At 39.9% G+C, this 21120-nt stretch overlaps 1 protein-coding gene and 1 long non-coding RNA gene across 9 annotated transcripts in view; one reads left to right on the top strand and one right to left on the bottom strand.

Annotated features, from left to right (window-relative positions):
* NRDC (nardilysin convertase) overlaps nucleotides 1-17236 on the bottom strand; it is a 90583-nt gene extending 73347 nt beyond the window's left edge. For 3 of the 4 annotated variants that reach the window (XM_072772098.1, XM_072772100.1, XM_072772101.1), the window contains exon 1: nucleotides 16673-17236. In XM_072772098.1, coding sequence (XP_072628199.1) covers nucleotides 16673-17016 — 344 coding nt within the window. In that variant the 5' untranslated portion in view covers nucleotides 17017-17236. Of the gene's footprint in view, nucleotides 1-15985; nucleotides 16123-16672 lie in introns of those variants that run through there. The other variant, XM_072772099.1, reaches the window with a different exon arrangement.
* The window catches only part of LOC140602529 (uncharacterized), a 61292-nt gene continuing 57325 nt past the window's right edge, over nucleotides 17154-21120 (top strand). For 3 of the 5 annotated variants that reach the window (XR_012005462.1, XR_012005461.1, XR_012005463.1), the window contains exons 1-2: nucleotides 17154-18102; nucleotides 18253-18447. This is a non-coding gene — a long non-coding RNA (uncharacterized lncRNA). The remainder of the gene's footprint in view (nucleotides 18103-18252; nucleotides 18448-21120) is intronic. The other 2 variants (XR_012005460.1, XR_012005464.1) reach the window with 2 other exon arrangements.

The raw sequence follows: 21120 nt of genomic DNA, 5'->3' as shown, positions 1-21120 counted from the left end.
ATAAGTTCACACAAAAGCTTTTACATGTATGTTGATTGCACATTACTCATAATAGTCAAAACGTGTCCACCAAAGATTGAATATATAAATAAAATGTGGCACATTCATATAATGGAATATTACCCAGCATTAACAAAAATGAAGTACTGATACATTGTAGAACACAGATGAACCTTGAAACCATTATGCCAAATGAAAGCAGCCAATCACTAAAGATGAAAAATTATGATTCCATTTATATAAAATGTCCAGAAGAGGTAAATATAAGAAACAGAAACCAGATGAGTGTTTGCCTAGGGTTGTGGAGGTGGGGAACTGGGGAGACTGACAGGTAAGGAGTATGGGATTCCCTCTTTAGATATTAAAGATATTCTAAAATTATGGTTATGGATGCACAACTCTAAATATACTAAAAGCTACTGAGTTACATACACTTTATATAAGTGCATCATATGGTATGTGAATTGTACCTTAATAATACTGTTCTTAAAATAAGGCAATTACAAGCACCCCAATTTGCTCCCCAAATGGGTGGCTCAGTCTGAAGGGTCTGCCTTCAACTCATGTGGTGATCCTGGGGGTCCTGGGATCAAGCCCCACATCGGGCTCCCTGCTCAGCGGGGAGTCTGCTTTTCCCTCTGCCCTTCCCCTTGCTCATGCTCTCTTTCTCAAATAAATAAAAATCTTAAGAAAGGAAGGAAGGAAGCAACCAAACAAGGAAGGAAGGATAAATAGGACAACTCAAGAAAGAAAATGTAATTATAGTAGAGTACATGTCTTAGTATAAACAACATGTGGATACTGTAAATACTGGTTTATCAAAAAACTGGGATTTTAAGATTTATTTACTTATTTGAGAGAGAACACAAGCAGGGAGAGGGACAGAGGGAGAGGGACAAGCAGACTCCCCACTGAAGAGGGAGTATGACGCCAGCCTCAACCCCAGGACCCTGAGATCATGACCTTAGCCTAAGTCAGATGCTCAACAAACTGAGGCACCCAGGTGCCCCTAGATATATATTAAAATAGAGAAAGGGAAGTGGGAAGAGTTAGATATAAAATTTCATTATCAGAAAAGACCTGGCTAATGAAAAAGAAATTAGTTGATTTTTAGCCACATAATCAACTAGATTAAGATTTGTGTCAAATACAATGGAAAGAGTAAGAAATCATTATTTTTTTAGTCTACATAAATGAAGATTTTTTGACAAACCCTCCATATAAATAAAATATGAACTTTTAAGGCCATGATATAATGAAATAAATCAATGAAATGAAACTTAATAAAGATCCCTGAAAAAATATCTACACATATAAGAAAACTTAACCTATGACAGAGTTAGCATTATAGGAAAAAAGATATACCAGGAATTAGGAAACTATAGCTTACACCCTTTAAATATTTTTTGCCTTTTTTAAACACTTGAAAAAAATTCAGTGAAAGAATACTTCATGATACACAAAGTGCTCTAAAATTCAAATTTCAGGGCAGCCCGGGTGGCTCAGCAGTTTAGCGCTGCCTTCAGCCCAAGGCGTGATCCTGGAGACCTGGGATTGAGTCCCATGTCAGGCTCCCTGCATAGAGCCTGCTTCTCCCTCTGCCTGTCTCTCTCTCTCCTCTCTGTGTTTCTCATGAATAAATAAAATCTTTAAACAAAAAATTCAAATTTCAGTCTCCATAAATAAAGTTTTATTGGAACACGAATGAGCTGCACTCATTCATTTACATATTTTCTATGGCTGCATTCTCATTACAATAGCACAGCTGAGTAGTTGTGACAGACTCATGTGGCATTTTCACTGCTGTGCACTGCTGTTCCAGGCCCTAAAAATCGCAGCAATGCACTTATAACTCACCAGCATTTTAAGTGCTACATGTATCATTATAGTGCAACTTTTTTTTTAAGTAGCAGTACATATTCATTGTGTCCTAATAAGGAAAGGAAAAGTGGAATTCAAATGTCACACTGTTAGTGGGGATTTTGTTATCAAATAATAGCAAAGGATTATGTTTATTATGTAATATTATAGCTGTGCCAAAAGAATAAAATATTCCCAAGACTTAACAATCATCACAATATTTGCAACTTACAGGAAAGTAACAAACAGAAAAATTAGAAAATTTAAAGTGAAATGCTTTATTACAGAATTTCTTCACATAAATTAAAAATGAAAGAAACTGCAAACAAAAAAAGTTTCTTTTTTTTTCCAAAATAAGTTTCTAGGTGGCTCCACTTTGTCAGCCAAGCAAGAGAAGCTATTCACCCATGATAAGTTAGATTGCGTTTATTTGTAGCAGCTGAAGAAATTTATCCAGAGAAAATAAACCTAAGACCATGAGCCTTTCCATGAAAACTACAGCTCAAGATTTGAGAACGTTAGTAACAGTACTGACAGGCAGTTAAAAACAAGGCAAATGGTTTTGACTCCTAATGTGCCAAGAGATGTTACCAACATCTGTTATTTGAGTAGTCAGTGCCAAGTTTGAAGTGACTGAGCAATTAGACTCCATGAATATTCTGCATGGAAGAACTATAGACAGGAATATTTCTTTTTTTTTTAAGATTTTTATTTATTTATTCATGAAAGGCACAGAGAGAGAGAGAGAGAGAGGCAGAGACACAGGCAGAGGGAGAACCAGGCGCCATTCAGGCAGACCGATGTGGGATTTGATCTGGGGAATCCAGGATCACGACCTGAGCCGAGGAGACGCTGAACCACTGAGCCACCCTGCATCCCAAGACAGGAATATTTTCAAAGGGGTCAAGAAAACATGAATGCACTACAACTAAAAATGGAATCTAATATATATTATCACTAATGTTGGTAAAAATTTATATGGAGCAGAAAAAAAGGTTTAGTTGGACAAATTTACCTTCCATGAAGTGTTTCAAAGCCTACGATTTTTCATGGTCTTATTCATTAACAGTACTTCACAAAAAATATTTGAATCTATCATGCATTAGTGAGGTAGTAGTGTCATTTACTCTTTTAGTAGTGTCATTTACAATCAATCGTCAGTTCTGTCAATTTTTTTTCTCAGAAATAGAAGCTGAATGTCTTGAATTACCTTACTATGGCTTAACAATGGAAACATTTTATTGTAATTTTTGAACTTGAGGCCAAGCCTGGAATTTTTCTGAAAAAGAACAGCCTTTGGGGGATCCCTGGGTGGCTCAGCAGTTTAGTGCCTGCCTTTGGCACAGAGCATGATCCTGGAGTCCCGGGATAGAGTCCCACATCGGGTTCCCTGCATGGAGCCTGCTTCTCCTTCTGTGTCTCTGCCTCTCTCTCTAATAAATAAATAAATAAATAAACAAACAAACAAACAAACTTAAAAAAAAAAGAACAGCCTTGGGGCCCTTGGGTGGCTACTGACTGAGTGTCTGCCTTTAGCTCAAGTTGTGATCCCCGAGTTCTGGGATCGAGTCATCAGGCTCCCTGCGGGGAGCTTGCTTCTCCCTCTGCCTCTCCCTGTGTCTCTCATGAATAAATAAAACCTTTTGATAGAAAACTAAAAAAAAACCATCCCTCAACAACTACTGTAAAACACCAAATGGTTCTGGAAATTAACTTGTTCTGAAAGTTCCATAGTGCTTCTTGTTTTTTAAAAGATTTTATTTAGATTCTATTTTATTTAGATCTTTCTTCATGAGAGACACAGAGAGGAAGAGACATATAGGCAGAGGGAGAAGCAGGCTCGTAGTTGGGAGCCCGATGCGGGACTCAATCCCTGGACCTGGGGATCAGCCCTAAGCCGAAGGCAGGCAGATGCTCAACTGCTGAGCCCGTCCCTCCATAGTGTTTCTTAATGAATTCAACCCAAAATTACAAAATAACATTTATGCAAAACACCATACGATTTTCTTCCTTGTTATAGAAGTACCTAGTAATGTCTTTAATTTTGCCTCGACTGACCAAGCCTAAAATATTTATTACATAGCCCTTTACAAAAAACATCTAATGACTTCTGGGATAGTCATAAGGTATGCTTGGACAATTGGTTGTACATATTTTTATAAAACACTAATAAAATTAGATCCATACCCAAATATAAAAAAACTGTAAAACTTCAAGAAAATAAATCAGATGAAAAAAAACAAACCATAAATATAAAGATGAAAAAAATCTAATTAAATTTTGAGACTTTATAAACAAAGGGTGAAAATAAGCTATATAGACTTAGAAAATATATTTGTAACTCATATCAACAAAGGATTCAAAATATATAAATAATTCTTACAAGTCCATTTTAAAAGGAAAAGAAGGGGGCACCTGGGTGGCTTAGTGGTTGAGCGTCTGCCTTCAGCTCAGGTCATGACCTCGGGGTCCTGGGATCGAGTCCCACGTCAGGCTCCCCACAAGAAGCCTGCTTCTTCCTCTGCCTATGTCTCTGCCTCTCTTTGCGTGCCTCTCATGAATAAGTAAATAAAAATCCTAAAAAAAAAATAAAGAGGAAAAGAATACTCCCCTCAGAAGTTCATAAAAGGAATTCATAAAAGGAGAAGGGCACTTCATAAAAGGAGAAATTCAAATGGCCAGGAAACATGAAGCAATGCTTGATCTTATTAGTAATAAGAGAAAATGCAAACAAAAGGACTTTTTAGAAGAGAAAAATAGGGGCACCTGAGTGGCTCAGTTGGTTAAGCATCCAACTCTTTTTATTTATTTTTTTTAAGATTGTATTTATTCCTGAGAGACCGGGGGGGGGGGGGGGGGTGCAGAGAGACTGGCAGAGGAAGAAGCAGGTTCCATGCCGGGAGCCTGACGTGGGACCCAATCCCAGGTCTCCAGGATCACGCCCTAGGCTGAAGGTGGCGCTAAACCACTGAGCCACCAGGGCTGCCCAGCATCCATCCAACTCTTGATTTCTGCTCAGGTCATGATCCCAGGCTCATGAGACTGAGTGAGCCCTGTGTTGGGCTCCAAGCAGGGAATGGAGCCTAATTAAGAGTTTCTCTCTCCCTTACCTGCTTCCCCTCCACTCAATGATCAAGCAATTCCGTGCCTGCTCACTCTCTCTAAAAAAAAATAAAAGAGAAAAATATTTCCTACAGATCAAGATTCTCAATAATTTTTAAAAAATCTAACAGCATCGGGATCCCTGGGTGGAGCAGCGGTTTAGCACCTGCCTTTGGCCCACGGCGCGATCCTGGAGACCCGGGATTGAATCCCACGTCGGGCTCCCGGTGTATGGAGCCTGCTTCTCCCTCTGCCTATGTCTCTGCCTCTCTCTCTCTCTCTCTGTGTGTGTGACTATCAGAAACAAATAAAAGTTAAAAAAAAATCTAACAGTATCAAGAGTTGGTAGAAAGGTATAGAAGGAGGAATCCTAATGCTCTATTGGCATAAATGTAAAAATAGTACAACCAATTAGAAGAGTACTTTGGCAACATCTAGTTAAAAATAAGTTGTTTCACTCATAGGTATATAGATAAATTCTCAAATATGTGACCAAGGTGTCAAGTATAAAACGTTCACTGAACACTGGGAACAAGTTAAATGTTAAAATAAAAAGAAAATAAATTTAAAAAAACAAACAGAAAATTGGGTATAATCTAAATGACCAGTAATAGGAAAACAGATAAATTATGATGTATTCATACAAGATATAACTAAACAGCATTTAACACAGTATTATACTTATTAGCATCAACAAATCTCAAAAGCAATGTTAAACAACAAAAAAGGTTCTGAGACATCTGACAATTTCTACTTATATGTCTCAAAACAATAATATACACTGTTTATAGATAAGTGTATATTAAATTAAAAGTGTAAAAATATACATAGGAATGGTATATATATCTAATTTAGATACTGATTAATAGTGGGAAAAGAGGGTAGGGAATGAAATGTGAGGAGCAGTTTATAAAGAGCTTCAACTCCCTTGGTACTGTTTTAGTTCTTTAAAAAATTTTTTTGCTCTGAAACAAAAGTGAGAAATAAAATGATAAAAAAAAAAAGACTGAAAAACATCTTTTTTTTTTTAAGGTTTTATTTATTCATGAGAGATGGAGGGAGAGAGAGAGAGAGAGAGAGAGAGAGAGAGAGAGAGGAAGAAGCAGGCTACTCACAGGGAGCCTGATGTGGGACTCGATCCCAGATCCTGAGATCATAATCCGAGCCAAAGGCAGGCACCCAACCACTGAGCCACCCAGGTGTCCCTGAAAAACAGATTTTTATCTAACAATCAGGCCAGAGGAGAAAAGGATGAACGAGTAAGGGATGAAAGCAAGACTATGAGACAGGCACTAATCTAGGCACTGCTGATACAGTGAACAAAAGAAGCTCCTTGTTCTCACAAACCAGTAAATATATAGTATATCAAATGGCAGTAAGTGCTATTTTCATAGAAAACATAAAATAAGAAAGAGTATAAAGATTGGGGAACTTGAGTAAAATTGTTACTTTATATAGAGTGCTATTTAAAGCCGATGAAGCTGGATAACACAAGGAGCAAAACGGGGGGAATAAGGTCTGAGGACTGAAGCCTCAGCCCTCCAAAATTCAGAGGTCAAAGAGATAAGGAGGAATCTTTGAATGAGGCAGTAAGAGAACTAGAACAATATTGATTGAACTGGCAGCCATTTGAAAAAAGCATTTCAAGAAGGAAAGAATGATTAACCATGTCATATGACACTGAAAGGCCAAGTAAGGTAAAAACTTGAGAAGTGACAAACTAAAAAGGATATTGGTGATCCTGAAAACAGCTATTTTGATATAGCAATAATGGCAAAAGACCATTCTGAGTTCAAGAAATAATGGGAGTGTCAACTATACATCAATTAAAAAAATTTTAATGATGCTGTGGAACATACAAATGGCAATGAAAGGTATAAATCATTTACTAAATGAAAAAAATTACAGATTAAAATGGACATTATCTCAAAAAAAAAAAAAAAGATAATAGGAGTACCTGAACTGCAAATTTCAAGTACAATTCTTTTTTTTTAAAGATTTATTTATTTATTTATGAGAGAGAGAGAGAATGTGCATGTGCATACATGAGTGGGGGGGGGGGGGAGGCAAAGGGAGAGAATCTTCAAGCAGACACCCCACTAAGCGTGAAGTTTCACTCAGAGCAGAGCTCGATCCCACAACCCATGAGATCAAGACCTGAGCTGAAACCAAGAGTCAGAGGCTCAACTAACAGAGCCACCCAGGTGCTCCAAGAATAGACAATTCTTATAACAAGCTCTGCTATAAATAAAAAGAAATTTGAGTAGCTGGAACGGCGTAACTCAGAGGGGATATGGAGTAAAGAAATGTCTTTTTCCTGATTACAGGAACAATTACAACATATTTGTATACTTATGGACATGATTAGTAAAGGGGGAATATGATGATGCAGAAGGGGGAATACTGCTAGAATAATTGATGGACAGCATCAATAAGGAGAGGATGGGAGCTAGTGCACAAATGGAGAGAGTTCTTAGAGGTACAGACATGATTTATTAATAACAGGAGAAAAGGTATGCAAAGACTCAAAAAGACAAAACCCCTCCCTACAAAAATTTCAGAATAAGGGGAAAGATAAATGAAACATATATAAAACAGCTTGAAAAAAATTGCTACAGTGGTATGTATATAAAGTTGTAAATAACTCACTGGTGAGAGGGAAAGACTGAAATAAGAGTCAGAAGGAATTCACAAGAGGCACCTGGCTGGCTCAGTCAGTACAGCATGCAACTCTGGATCACAAAGATTACATACATACATAAAAGGATTCAAAAGGAGGTAATGCTTCAACTCACAAGGCAAACGGGACCAGAGGGTACAGCATGTGCCAAAAAAAAGAGTACAAAAAAATACAAAAAAAGAAAGAAAGAAAAAAGAAAGAGTACAAAACAGCACAACAGAAGATAAAGCTAGAAAGAAACCAAAAATGGAGGAGCTTAGAGTTTGTTATGGTAAGAAGTTATGGTTAGAAGGAAACAAATGAGAGAACACAATCCATATTTATACTAATCAGGGCTCAGTACCTGCTCAAAATGTGTTTTCACAGAACAGCTTTTTAGGCTATCATGAAATAAGAGCACTACCTAATAGGGTTACTACAAAGATTAAATGAGATAATCTACATAAACTCCTTGGAACAGGACTTCGTACATAGTAAGCATTCAACAAATGCCAATTCTCATTATTAGAAGAAGCAAGATTACTGTTGGTGGTAGTAATAAAAATATAAAATCTCTCTGAACATCTCTCCAAAGGGCCAAGTTAACTTTTCAAACTACAATCTACTTTCTACCCTTCTGGAAATAGTTAAATTCTGGTCCAACCATATAATTGAACCCTTCCAGCCTCCTGCCCCCAATACTAGAAAGGATCTATAATAGGAGTCTATAATCTACTCAGTTTCTCTAAGTTAGATTGACTTCATTCTGGGAAACAGTATGAATATGAGGCCTAGGTCAGAGTGGAAGGCCCAAATAAACCAATATTCTTGTCTGTCAGATCTCCTAATTAGAGAATATCCTTGAAATAGACCAGGTCACCAGAGGTTACCCTACATACCTACCAAATTCACTATGACTGGGTTCACTCCCAAAGGATTCTGCAGGGAATAAACAGGCTTCCTAGGTAAAGAAAATTGATGATCTAACTAATAAAATGGTAATAATTAAATTATGATATATCTACACAATGGACCACTAGGTAGACAAAGTATATTGAAAAATAATAAGTAAATGTTCATGACCATTTTTTAAATATATATCAAAACAATATGGTACTAGCACAAAACAGGTACACAGATCAATGGAATAGAATTGAGAGCACAGAAATAAACCAATACATGGTTATATGGCCAATAACCTATGACAAAGAAGGCAAAAATATACAATGAGGAAAAGACGGTCTCTTCAATAAACAGTGGTGGGGAAAACTGGACAACTACATGCGAAAGAATGGAATGGAATGGAACCAGTCTTACACCATACACACACACACACACACAAAAAAAACCTCAAAATAATTAAAGACCTAAATGTAAGACCTAACTAAACCGTTAAAGTCCTAAAAGAAAACACAAGCAGTAATCTCTTGGACATCAACCTCAGCAACATTTTCCTGGCTATGTTTACCCAGGTAAGGATAACAAGACCAAAAATAAATAGGGACTGTATCAAGCTAAAAGCTTTTGCAGTGAATGAAGCCACCAACAAAACAAAAAGGCAACCTCCTGAATGGGAGAAGGTATTTACAAATGATATATCCATTAAAGATTAATATCCAGAATAAAGAACTCCTCCTACAACTCAATACCGAAATATAATCTGATTAAAAATGGGCAGAAGACCTGAATAAACACATTTCCAAAGAAATCATACAGATGGCCAACAGAAACATGAAAAGATGCTTACTAATCACAAATCAAAACCACAATGGGAAATCACCTCACACCAGTCAGAATAGCTAAAGACAAGTAATAACAAGGCAAGGATGTAAAGAAAAAGGAACCATTATGCACTATTAGTGAGTGTGTAAATTGGTAAATCACTATGGAAAACTGTATAGAGATTCATCAAACTAAAAACGCAAGTACCATAGGATCCAATAATTCCACTTCCAAGAAAAACAAAAATACTAATTCAAAAAGATCTACACACCCCTATATTTACTGCATTATTTACAGTAGCCAAGATATGGAAGCAACCTAAGTACCCAATGACAGATGAATGGATAAAGATGTGGTATGCATGCATAATTAATGTTACTCAAGTCATGAGAAAGAATGAAATCTTGCCAATTGTGAAAACATGGATGGACCTATAGGACATTATACTAAGTGAAATAAGACAAGAGAAAGACAATACCATACGATTTCACTTACATATAGAATCTGAACAACAAAACAACCAAGAAAAACAGACTCACTCATAAAGAACAACTAGTGATCACCAGAGGGGAGATGGTGAAGGGATAGATGAAATAGGTGAAGGAAATTAAGAGGTACAAACTTCCAGTTATAAAACAGGGAAGTCACAGGGAAGAAAAATACAGCATAGGGAATATAGTTAATAATATTGTAGTAATTTTGTGTGGTGACAATAACTATACTTATGGTTAGCATATGACAACACATATAACTGTCAAATCACTAAGTTGTATATCTGAAACTTATGTCAACTATACTTCAATTAAAAAATATATACACAAATTGGGGGATCCCTGGGTGGCGCAGCGGTTTGGTGCCTGCCTTTGGCCCAGGGCGCGATCCTGGAGAGCCGGGATCGAGTCCCACGTCGGGCTCCCGGTGCATGGAGCCTGCTTCTCCCTCTGCCTGTGTCTCTGCCTCTCTCTCTCTCTCTGTGACTATCATAAATAAATAAAAATTAAAAAAATATATATATACACAAATTATAAATGCATAGGGATAAAGGCTATTAAATGTAGTTACAAGTAGTTAATGCTGGATGGAATGATTATAGGGATTTTTAATTTTTTTAATTTTCTTTTTTTAATCTCAATTTCCTACAATGATATTTATTGACTGATCTTTTTTTGGTTATTAAAAAGATAGTAAAACAAGACAAATTCCTTCCACCTTACTATCATTCCTAACCCACTTCTGTACATATCTAAACACAAAAAATTATATTTTAGGTAAACATATAACAGGAGGTGTTATTTTTTCCTTTTAAAAATTGAATTATACAACATATTTTGGTTTGTAACGAGTATTTTCATACAACAATAAATCACAGGACACCTTTCCATTTCAATATATAAAACCATCTCTTTTTTTATGGCCACATATTATTTTCATTATATAACCATATAACAATTTAATCTTTAGCCAACTAATGGACAATAAAATTGTTGCTGGTTTTTGCTACTACAAACAGTGCTGCAAGTATCATTTAATAATTGGGACTATAGGGGATCCCTGGGTGGCACAGCGGTTTGGCACCTGCCTTAGGCCCAGGGCGCAATCCTGGAGACCCGGGATCGAATCCCACATCGGGCTCCCGGTGCATGAAGCCTGCTTCTCCCTCTGCCTATGTCTCTGCCTCTCTCTCTCTCTCTATCATAAAATAAAAAAATAAAAATTATTAAAAATTAATATTAAAAATATTATACATATTATTACTACTTGTATAATTTATATTTTTTCTTCTATAACTACCAATTCATCTTATTTTCCCTGAAAATCAAGTAATTATTTTTTAAACAGGCCAGGATACAAATTTAATCTAAAAAAATTCTAGCAGAATATCCCCAAGAGTTCCTAGCATATGAGCACTCAAGCGTTTATACATTCTACAAATATTATTTAAGAATCTACTATGCTTAACACTGAGTGAACATGAGGACATGGTCTCTATACCCATGGATTTTTAGCCTAGCTAAAATGAGTTAGTAAGGGGAAAAAAAAAAAAGTAAAAAGAGGACTACATCAATAAGAGAAAAACTAGTATCACGTATCAGTACACACCATTCGACACACAATTATAATTTCCTCTTAAGTCTTGTCACATCCTATGATCTAAACTATCTTTGATCTTTTTTTTAATTTTTTAAATTCATTTGAGACAGATATATATAAAGAATGAGCATGAACATGAGCAGGGACGGAGCCAAAGGGAGAAGCAGACTCCCCACTGAGCCAGGTGCCCAACACGGGGCTCAATCCTAAGACCCTGAGATGATGACCTGAGCTGAAGGCAGACACTTAACCAAGTGAGCTACCCACACCTTAAAACACTGGTTTAACTTATGTCATTTTCATGATCAAGAACCCACTTCTCTTGGTATTTCCCAAATATGCTTCACCCCTTCTCTATATTAGCTATTTCAACCTTCACCACTAAAGGCTTCCTCTGTTTCCCACTGCTTCTCCAACAACTTCTTAAAGAACCACTTATGTCCCAGGGTGTGATCCTGGGGTCCCAGGATCGAGTCCCACGTCAGGCTCCCTGCATGGAGCCTGCTTCTCCCTCTGCCTGTGTCTCTGACTCTGTCTCTCATGAATAAATAAAATATTAAAAAAAAAAAAAAAAAAAAAGAACCACTTACGTAAACCTCAATGCCTACTTTAAGGGCAAAAAAAAAAAAAGTCTATAAAGCAAGAATGCTTTCAACACCTAACTGCCTGCATCCATACTCTTCATTACCCCTTCCTCCATTTTTTATAAAGATATTTTCTCTCCTTTTCTCTAAAACCAATCCCTTCATGAATAATGTCTAGTCCTGTCACCTCACAACCATCTAAGGATTTTGTGTTCCCTCTATTATTATCACTGTATCTTCAACCTCTCCTTCTCTACCAGTTTATTTCCCTCAGGCAATAAACATGCTCTTCTCTGCTGTCTTGAAAAAAAAATCCCTTGACCCCATATAATACTTCATCCTAAAACTTCCTCATCGTCTCCCCTTTAAAACCAAACTTCTTGGGATCCCTGGGTGGCTCAGCGGTTTAGCGCCTGCCTTCGGTCCAGGGCCTGATCCTGGAGGCCCGGGATCGAGTCCCACGTCAGGCTCCTGCATGGAGCCTGCTTCTCCCTCTGCCTGTCTCTCTGCCTCCCTCTGTGTGTCTCTCATGAATAAATAAAATCTTTAAAAACAAAACAAAACAACAACAACAAAAAAACTTCTTTAGAAATGTCTATCTCACTATCTAAAATTTCTCACTTCATAACTCACTACAATCTAGTTTCCTTCCATTCCTTTGAAACTGCTTTCACTGGAGCCAAATAATTTCTTGGTCTCCATGAGACTGTTCTCAGTTCTTATATTACCTGACTTCTCAGAATAATCAAATAATGATCACTCTTTGCTTAAAGCATTTTCCTCCACTGGCTCCTCATTTTAAAAAGGGAGGGGAGAGAGGGGACACTATCTAGTTTTTCTCCTGCTTCCTTTTCCATTCCAATGATTTACGGGCTGCTCTTCTGTGTCCTTAAAGATCTTCAGCCTTACAGAGATAAGTTAATGTGCTCAAGGTCACATAAGTAATGATGGAAAACTAGATACAAAAAGGACTAAAAATGCCATACTTACACATCCTAGCACCTATTACATTTAATGCATTTGTCCTCCAGTATCTGCTCCCTAACTCTACCAGGAGTCTAGATGAACTAGATTCTTGAGAGCTTTTTAATGCTAAATCTTATTTCCAAAAGGAACATTTTAGTTAAGACTGTTCCTATTCTTATCAGCCCATCAACTCACATTGAAGAAATCAGTCTAAGGAATGGTAACAAAAATACATTTATTAAAGTCATATTAGTATTCAAAAGATTAATGTATTTTAACCTTAGAAGCTCTCACTTTGTTAACTGAGCTTGAATCTCACAAGGTAAGATCAAATTTGTCTCCACTTTACAAGACTAAGAAGGTACAATTGAAATTAAGTTTTAAATTCAGGTATCAGACCAAGAGGTTGGATTGTCCCAAGTTCCTAGAATTTATACAGATATGAATAAGTACACGATCTCTCTGGTAGCTCTCAGAATCTATAATCTTACCAATAAGGTGTATATATACCACACTGCAAGTACTGCCTATACCAAAAAAAGCATTACTATTCCAGGGGTTCCAGCTGAAAAGGTCAAGAAATAAATCCATGTTCTTCCCATCCAATACAAAATAAAATGTTCTCTGATGTTCTGATATCTGAGATTTGCCTAGAGCTTCTGTTCAGAAGTGTGTCACCCCACTCCTAACTTTGGGAAGCCAGCAGATGTTCACTTAAATTGTGAACATCCCTCTGTTCCTCTGCAAATAATAGTAAACAATATAACATTCAGAAATAACCTGTACCTTTTTCAGCACACATCCATTATTTTCTATAGCATATTGAGAATTTAATTACAATAACTGTCTTCTCACTTCTAATAGTCTGAACAAATTTAAGTTAAAAAGCTTGCAAGCCTTTTCATATTGTTCTCCCCTTCCCCACAGAAAAACACAGGTCTTTTTACAAACTGGTTAAACAAGAAAAGTGTTTACGCTTTTAAGAATTTATTTATTTATTTTTTAAAGATTTTATTTATTTATTCATGATAGACACAGAGAGAGAAAGAGAGGCAGAGACACAGGCAGAGGGAGAAGCAGGCTCAAGCCGGGAGCCCGACGTGGGACTCGATCCCAGGACTCCAGGATCAGGCCCTGGGCCAAAGGCAGGCGCTAAACCACCAAGCCACCCAGGGATCCCCTAAGAATTTATTTTTAAACAACCTCTACACCCAGCGTGGGACTCAAACTCACAACCCCAAGATCAAGAGTTGCATGCTTGGGACACCTGGGTGGCTCAGCAGCTGAGCATCGGCCTTTGGCTCAGGGCATGATGGAGTCCTACGTTGGGCTTCCTGCATGGAGCCTGCTTCTCCCTCTGTCTGGGTCTCTGCCTCTCTCTGTGTGTCTCTCATGAAAAAATAAATGAAAGCTTTAAAAAAAAAAAAAAAGTCGCATTTTCCACAGACTGAACCAGCCAGGTGCCCCAGTGTTTTATACTTGTCAATCCAAATTTGCAGAGTGCTCTTTGTTATTAAAATAATTTACTATTTAGACTGCACTAAATAATTCTGTCCATCTAGAATTTCCTTCCCCTTTACACCAATAAAGATGTGAACAGCAGTTTCCAACCTGAAGCTCCTTAATTCTTATTAGAGATGTTTAAAGGATTCCAGCATAAAAGTTAATTCTTGCAGATGAGAAGGAAATCAACACTTACCACCTACACAGATCCCTAAAAAAAAAAAAAAAAAAAAAAAAAGATATCCTACAGGTAGGTTTAACATTTCAAAAAAGCTGAATACAAATTACACGTATACATATGTAAAATTCCACAAGCTATTACTTAATAAATAGTAAATCTTTCCAGGCATTATTTCACCATAATATTCCTTTAATCAGGTCTGCCTCTGGTGCTTATTCATACATTCAAAAGACATATAGTTATAATATGATGGATACATACTGTAACAGGCCCTGTACAAAACCCTACTGAAATACAGTGAAACGAGGGATTGGTTCTACATATAAAAACTTCAAGAGAGGGCAGCCCGGGTGGCTCACCGGTTTAGTGCCGCCCTCGGCCCAGAGTGTGATCCCGCAGACCCAGGATCCCGTCCCGTGTCAGGCTCCCTGCATGGAGCCTGCTTCTCCCTCTGCCTGTGTCTCTGCCTCTCTCTCTCTCTCTCTCTCTCTCTCTCTCATGAATAAATAAATAAAATCTTAAAAAAAAAAAAAAAAGGATTTAAGATAGCACAATGCCTGGTGCACAGTAATATGTAAGCATTTGTGATATAAACTTGCCAAAATGAGATCATTAAATGAAATATCTAAAGCAGTACAGTATTTGACACATAGTGTATATTCTATAAAGATTAGTTGTTAATATGTAATTTCATACAGGCAGTAAAAGCTAAAGCTGTTACTTAACATTTAATCTGAAAAGTAAGCACTTTCTATCAAGGTTTCAATTTGTTCATTTACATATTACTAAAGCAACCACTCTCATCTTTAATGAGAAAAAGAGAAAATTTAGCCCATCCACAAAGATTTCTTGACCCTGCAGCTCGCAAAAAAACAGCACAAGGAGTTGTGTACTGTTAATCCTAGACTGGGAGTGAAAGGAGAAATTACGCCAGTCTTAAACTCGGGGCTAAATCACTTCTTTCCAGACCTCGGTTTCAGTCATCTGTCAAATGGGAGAAATGGGGAGTGGAAAAGATTATCTCCAAGGTTCTTTCCAGCTCTAACACTGTAGAGGCTTATAAGAAATTGGGATCTAGAATCCTTCACCTTCCAACCCCATAGGAGTAAGAACATTATAAAAATCATCAAATGGTACACTGGATTTGGTGTCAAATGGACAGGGTTTTCATTATCAGCTGTTACTTAGCTGTGTAATTCTAAGCAAGAAGCCAACGCTCTGGATCTTAATTTCCTCAAGCTGGAGAATGAAGTTTTTGGACAATACGATCTCTCTTTACAAAACATCACAGTCACAACATTGTATGAAATAAGCTACCTCTGAAAGAAATATTCAGATGGTACTAAGCCAACAGCTATTAGAGATGTTTGGAGGATCCCAGCACAAAAGTAGACAGTTTCAGGATTCGAAGAAACCTCACAAAGTCTTCTATGACTCACCCAACCGAGCGCCAAGTCCTCTCTAACAAGACCTTGGAAGAGATCCCCAAACACTCTAGTAAATGAGGAACAACCCAGGGAAACCAGCCCCTTCATTTTAGGCCAGCTATGATGCCCGCCTTCTTTTACTTAAGCCGCACCATCCTCTAACTTCCACCGCATTAGTTTTACCCCCCTATCAACCAAAGGCACCTGCTTATTTCTGGATAGTGATAATTTGCCCCTTAAACATCCTCCCCAGGATTAAACTCCCTCACGTAACGCCAGGGCTCCCGCACCACCCAGACCGCTGCCTCCAGAGAACCCTCCACTCTTGCTGTAGCGAACGTCAAAATGACTCGAGCAGCCCTTCCCCATCTAACACGCTGACTCCTCCCAGGGCCCGAGCCTCCCGGCCTGCCCAGCTGACACCACACGGAAGCCCCCAGGGCCCTGTCCGCCCCCGCCCGAGGAAGCGCTCGTGCTGAAGAGAGCCCCTGTCGCTCCTTCAGGAGACAGACAAGAAGTGACGGCGTCAGCAACCGAGGGGCCCGCGCCCGGCTCGCCTCCCCGGTCCACGCCTCACCGGTACTGCTTGGGGTCGCTAGGAGACTTGACGATTTCGGGGTCTCCGGCGTTATTAACAGACCCCCTCCGTCCCTCCTCCTCAGATTCATCAGCTCCCAGACGGGCAACCCGGCCGCTCTCGCCCAAATCCTGCCCATTGGGCTGCAGGTCGGGACAGCTGCAGGTCGACTTCGCCTTGTTCCTTCCAGGCATGGTCGGAGGGAGCAGGGGTCTGGCAGCAGCCGAGTCTTCGCACGGACCCCGCGCCCGGATTCTCCACAGCGCTGTGAGCTCCCGCCCGGCCTCACACCACAACTTCCCCCCGGTGGCACAGACTGCAGCAACCGCGACTCTCCTCAGCATTCACCACCAAGCTGGAGCGATGGGCATCCCGCTCGCCGGGGACCTCCTCCTCCTCCTCCTCCAGCCGCTCCTCCACCTCCGCGTTCCAGGGGCGGCAGCGGCCGGCGCTGGCGCTGGTGCTGCCGCAGCCGCAGGGGAGGACAGGCCTGAACCCCTCCCCCTATCCGGTCTGCCTCACGGCAGCTTCCCTCATCCCCCGCCCGCCCGGCCGCCGATGACGCTGCCGACTCTGGCCAATCAGAAGGCAAGAAAGGAGGTCACGCGCACGCAAACCACCAATGGAAACAGGGAATAAAAGGAACCAAAGAGACCGGGCCGGATTCTCCGAGCACCGAGAAACCCAGGGTGGGCGGGGCAAGGAAGAAGAGGCGGAGAGAGTGGCGCGGAGGACGACGGGAAGAAAAGCGCTGGCGCCGCGTTTATGACGTAACGCGCGGAGTGTCGCTGTGAGGCGGCTACAGGGTAATGCTCCGCGCTTCTGAGCAAAATATTACCCGGCGGAGAATTGAGAAGCGAGTGGAGAAAATGAGTTCCCAAGACATTTTTTCAAGACTTTTTTTCCCCAGTTATACATTTTTTTGTGTTCCGTCCTTCACACCCAGGGCTTAGCCTCCGGCCGTGACTCAGCACGTAGAAGCGGGACGCCGGAAGTGTTTTTCGCCGCCGGATGGAAGCTGCGAGGCAGCCAAGCTGCGCTGGGCGCCCGCGATCCTCCTGCTGACCGCGCGGCGACCTTGGCCGGCGCCGGAGCCCGAGGAGGCGGGGCGAGCGGCGCGACGCTAGTTCCGCCCCGCGGAACCGGGCTCCGTCCGGGCGCCGGCCCGCGCGGCCTCTAGCTGCGCCGGCTCTCTGTCAGGTGGCCGCCTGCGTCTGGGTGCTTCCTTCATGTACTTTTTTCCAGAGGTTTTTTTCTGCCTGTAATGTTACTAGGTTGGCCGTCACTCAGACTGTTCTTGAAACCGACATGTTAGCAAGATCCGATGTGCCGACACCATGAAGCCAAAGATCCCCACACATAAAGGGAAGAAGTACTTATAAATGAAGGGAGAAGGATCAAGCAGAAAGCGGTATTGATGACTGTTAAAGGTACTTAAATTTTTCTGGGCCTCCTGAGCTCCAGATTCAGGGAATGCAGTCATGAACAAAAACAATAACAACAACAAAAAATTTGTCTTTATGGGGCTGGCATTTTTACTTGTTTTTTTTGTTTTGTTTTGTTTTGTTTTACTTTTTTAGGTAAACTACCCGCAATGTGGGGCTCCAACTCAGGCTGAGCTGCAGGGTGGCATGTGTACCAGCGAAGCCAGCCCGGCGCCCTGGGGCTTGGGTTTTGACGGTGTAAACGGACAATAAAATCAATGATCTGTTGGAACAACAGTGAGTGCTGTGACGACAAATAATGCAGGATAAGCGAATAAGGAGTTGGGACGTGTAAGTGCAGTGATTCAGGCAGATGGTGAAAACCTGAACTAGGACAACAGACACGATAAATTAATTGAAAAATATTGTTCAAATATCCCAGTTTGTTTTCAGCCATCTTTTCAGGAACTTTCTAAACTAAGAACTCCTCTGGATTGCCCTCCTTCAGGGAAATGTTTTTTCTTCATCCAGTTCCTAGCATAGCAGCCCAATCAGTACTCTGCAAAGCAGTCAGTAATTGCTGTTGAATTGTCACCTGGAGTGACAAGTCTATTTTGAGGGTGTTTTCTTTGTTTTTACTTGTCACAGCAATAATACTGTAGGTAAGGAATCTTTGGATTCAGCCAGTAACTAGAATTTTATGACTATGAACAAAGAAAGGCTGCGTCTGAAGTGTGACCTGTTAGTTTTTCCCTTTAAAAAGAGGTCTCTGGATCTTAGAGTTTACCCAACTGTGGAGATAACATAACACCCCATATAGCAAGGCATGCATTTATTCACTCAACCAACCATTGGAGCTTCTAATATCTGCCAGGTACTGGGAATGCAGGATACTGGGAATTACAAGAGAACTACCAGGAGAGACCTTAAACAAGCGCACACTTTTAAATTTATCGTCGTGAAAAACTCTAAAAGGAAAAATACAGAGAGACCTAGTCTAGTCAGAGTTTCTCTAAACTAGACATTTAAACTTAAATTTGAAAAATGTATGGGAATTGGTATAAAATTTATGGGAATAAATGCGTTCAAAGCTCTGAGAAAGTAATTCTAATTATGGCTAAACTATAGTAATTTGGGAGCAAAGGGGAAGTGAGTCAGTGGCCAAGATCATACAGAACCTTCCTAAGAGTAAAAAGAAGTAATTGCTTTGTCTATTTTGTGTATCTCTGGGTTCCTAGCTTCTAGAAGAGTATCTGGCACATTAAAAATACTCACTAGGGGTGCCTGGCTGGCTCAGTAAATACAGCATGTGACTTTTGATCTTGAGGCCATAAGTCTGATCCCCGCATTGAGTGTAGAGATCACACTAAAGAAAAAAATTAAAGAAACCCACTAAATAATGGTTGAACCAATGAAGTAGGAAGACAAGATCACAAGAGTCTTCCAAGTAGATCACTGGTTGATGTGTGAAAAATAATTTGAATGGTGGAGGTGAGGGCAAGACTAAGAGAAATCAGGAGGGTATTAAAGTAATCCAGGTAATGAAGGGTGGTTGGAAGAAAGCAGGGACAAGGGGCCCCACCTTAAGAGGAAACCAGCCTTAAGAGGATTTTACACCACCTTGGAAGGAGCCCTCCATCCTTTCCCGAGTGATAGATAAATGACAAAAACCTGATTGGGTGACAGGCACATGGAGGGTTAATCAGATTAAAACAGACCGCCAACAAGCCCATAAAAACTCCTAGACTTAGAAACTTCTATGGCAACCCTCTTGGGTCTCCTCCCTCTTTGGGAGCTTTGTACTATCATGCAATAAACTTTGCTTTGCTGCCTACTCCTCTTCCTTCGGTCTACCTCTTCATTCTTCTAAGCAGCGGACACAGAAGGAAAAGAAATCCTGTAGCATAGGCACTCGAAAATGATAATTTGGATATGAGTGACGGACAGATGTATACAGATATGTCATATATTTAGGGTGGAATTGACTGGTTTTGGATTGTTATTAATTTGATGAAGAATAAGAGGAAAGGGTCAAGTATAATTCTGTGATGTCTTATCTTCTGCATGAGTATGAGACAAAGCAGGGACTGGACTCAGGTCCCCTCAACCTTGACTGCAAAATCCAGTGTTTGGCTTCCTCCATAAAGAGGGAGGTGCTAAATCTTTATGGCTCTTGGGTAGCATATCTTGTGGGAATGCAGAGGGACGATGCTTACCAAAAGAAGGGTGCTTACTACCAAAACTGGTGAAGACTGGACTAGTCTGTGCCAAGATGCACCCCTGTGCTGAATTTTTACCGACTTTTTCCTCATTATAATACTAAAAACCCTGCTGGGGTGGAGATTTAATATGTCAATTAGACATAAGACGCATGAAGAAGCATGACCTTTAAATATGCAAGTGCTAAAAAATCCCGGCCTTTGCATGCTTACACATCACCCTTTTCCCCACCTAAATTTCTTTAAAACAACATCCTGACCTCTCATGAAGTCAGACTGAGGATTCTTACCTTTCTGGTGTCTCCCTTGTGTTCAAGTAAAAGCCCCAGGAATGCCTTGCCTAAAACTCCCTTTGGCCTCCTATCAATTTCTATGTTTAGAGACCCCAAGGCAGATGATGATGCTGTATCTCAGTAAGCAAATTCTGAAGGACTAACAGGTTTTGGAGGAAAAAAGTATAAGCTCAGTTTTGGATATGTTAAGTTTGAGTCATGTGTGTGTCATGGAAAAGAAAGATTAGATTGAAACTCAGAAAAGAGTCTAATTGGAGATGCCAGTTTGAAGTTTATCAGCTTACAGGTGGTAACCAAAGCCTATTGAATGAGATCACTTACATTGAAGTTGTAAAATAAAAAGAGAAAAGGGCTAAAGGACCACGCTTTGTGGAGGTTTTAGAAGATAAACTCCCAAAGAGACTGAGCTGAGAAGGAACTACATGAATGGTAAGAGGAAAACCAGAAGAATGTAATATTCTAGGAAAAATACCTCTTTGTAGGTTGGCCCAATGCAATTCTGACTCTATAGC

Source organism: Canis lupus, chromosome 13 (genome assembly GCF_048164855.1).
Source record: "Canis lupus baileyi chromosome 13, mCanLup2.hap1, whole genome shotgun sequence".
NCBI classification, from domain to species: domain Eukaryota; kingdom Metazoa; phylum Chordata; class Mammalia; order Carnivora; family Canidae; genus Canis; species Canis lupus.
The sequence above is the reverse complement of the archived record's forward strand: the minus strand, read 5'-3'. Positions and strand labels throughout refer to the sequence as shown.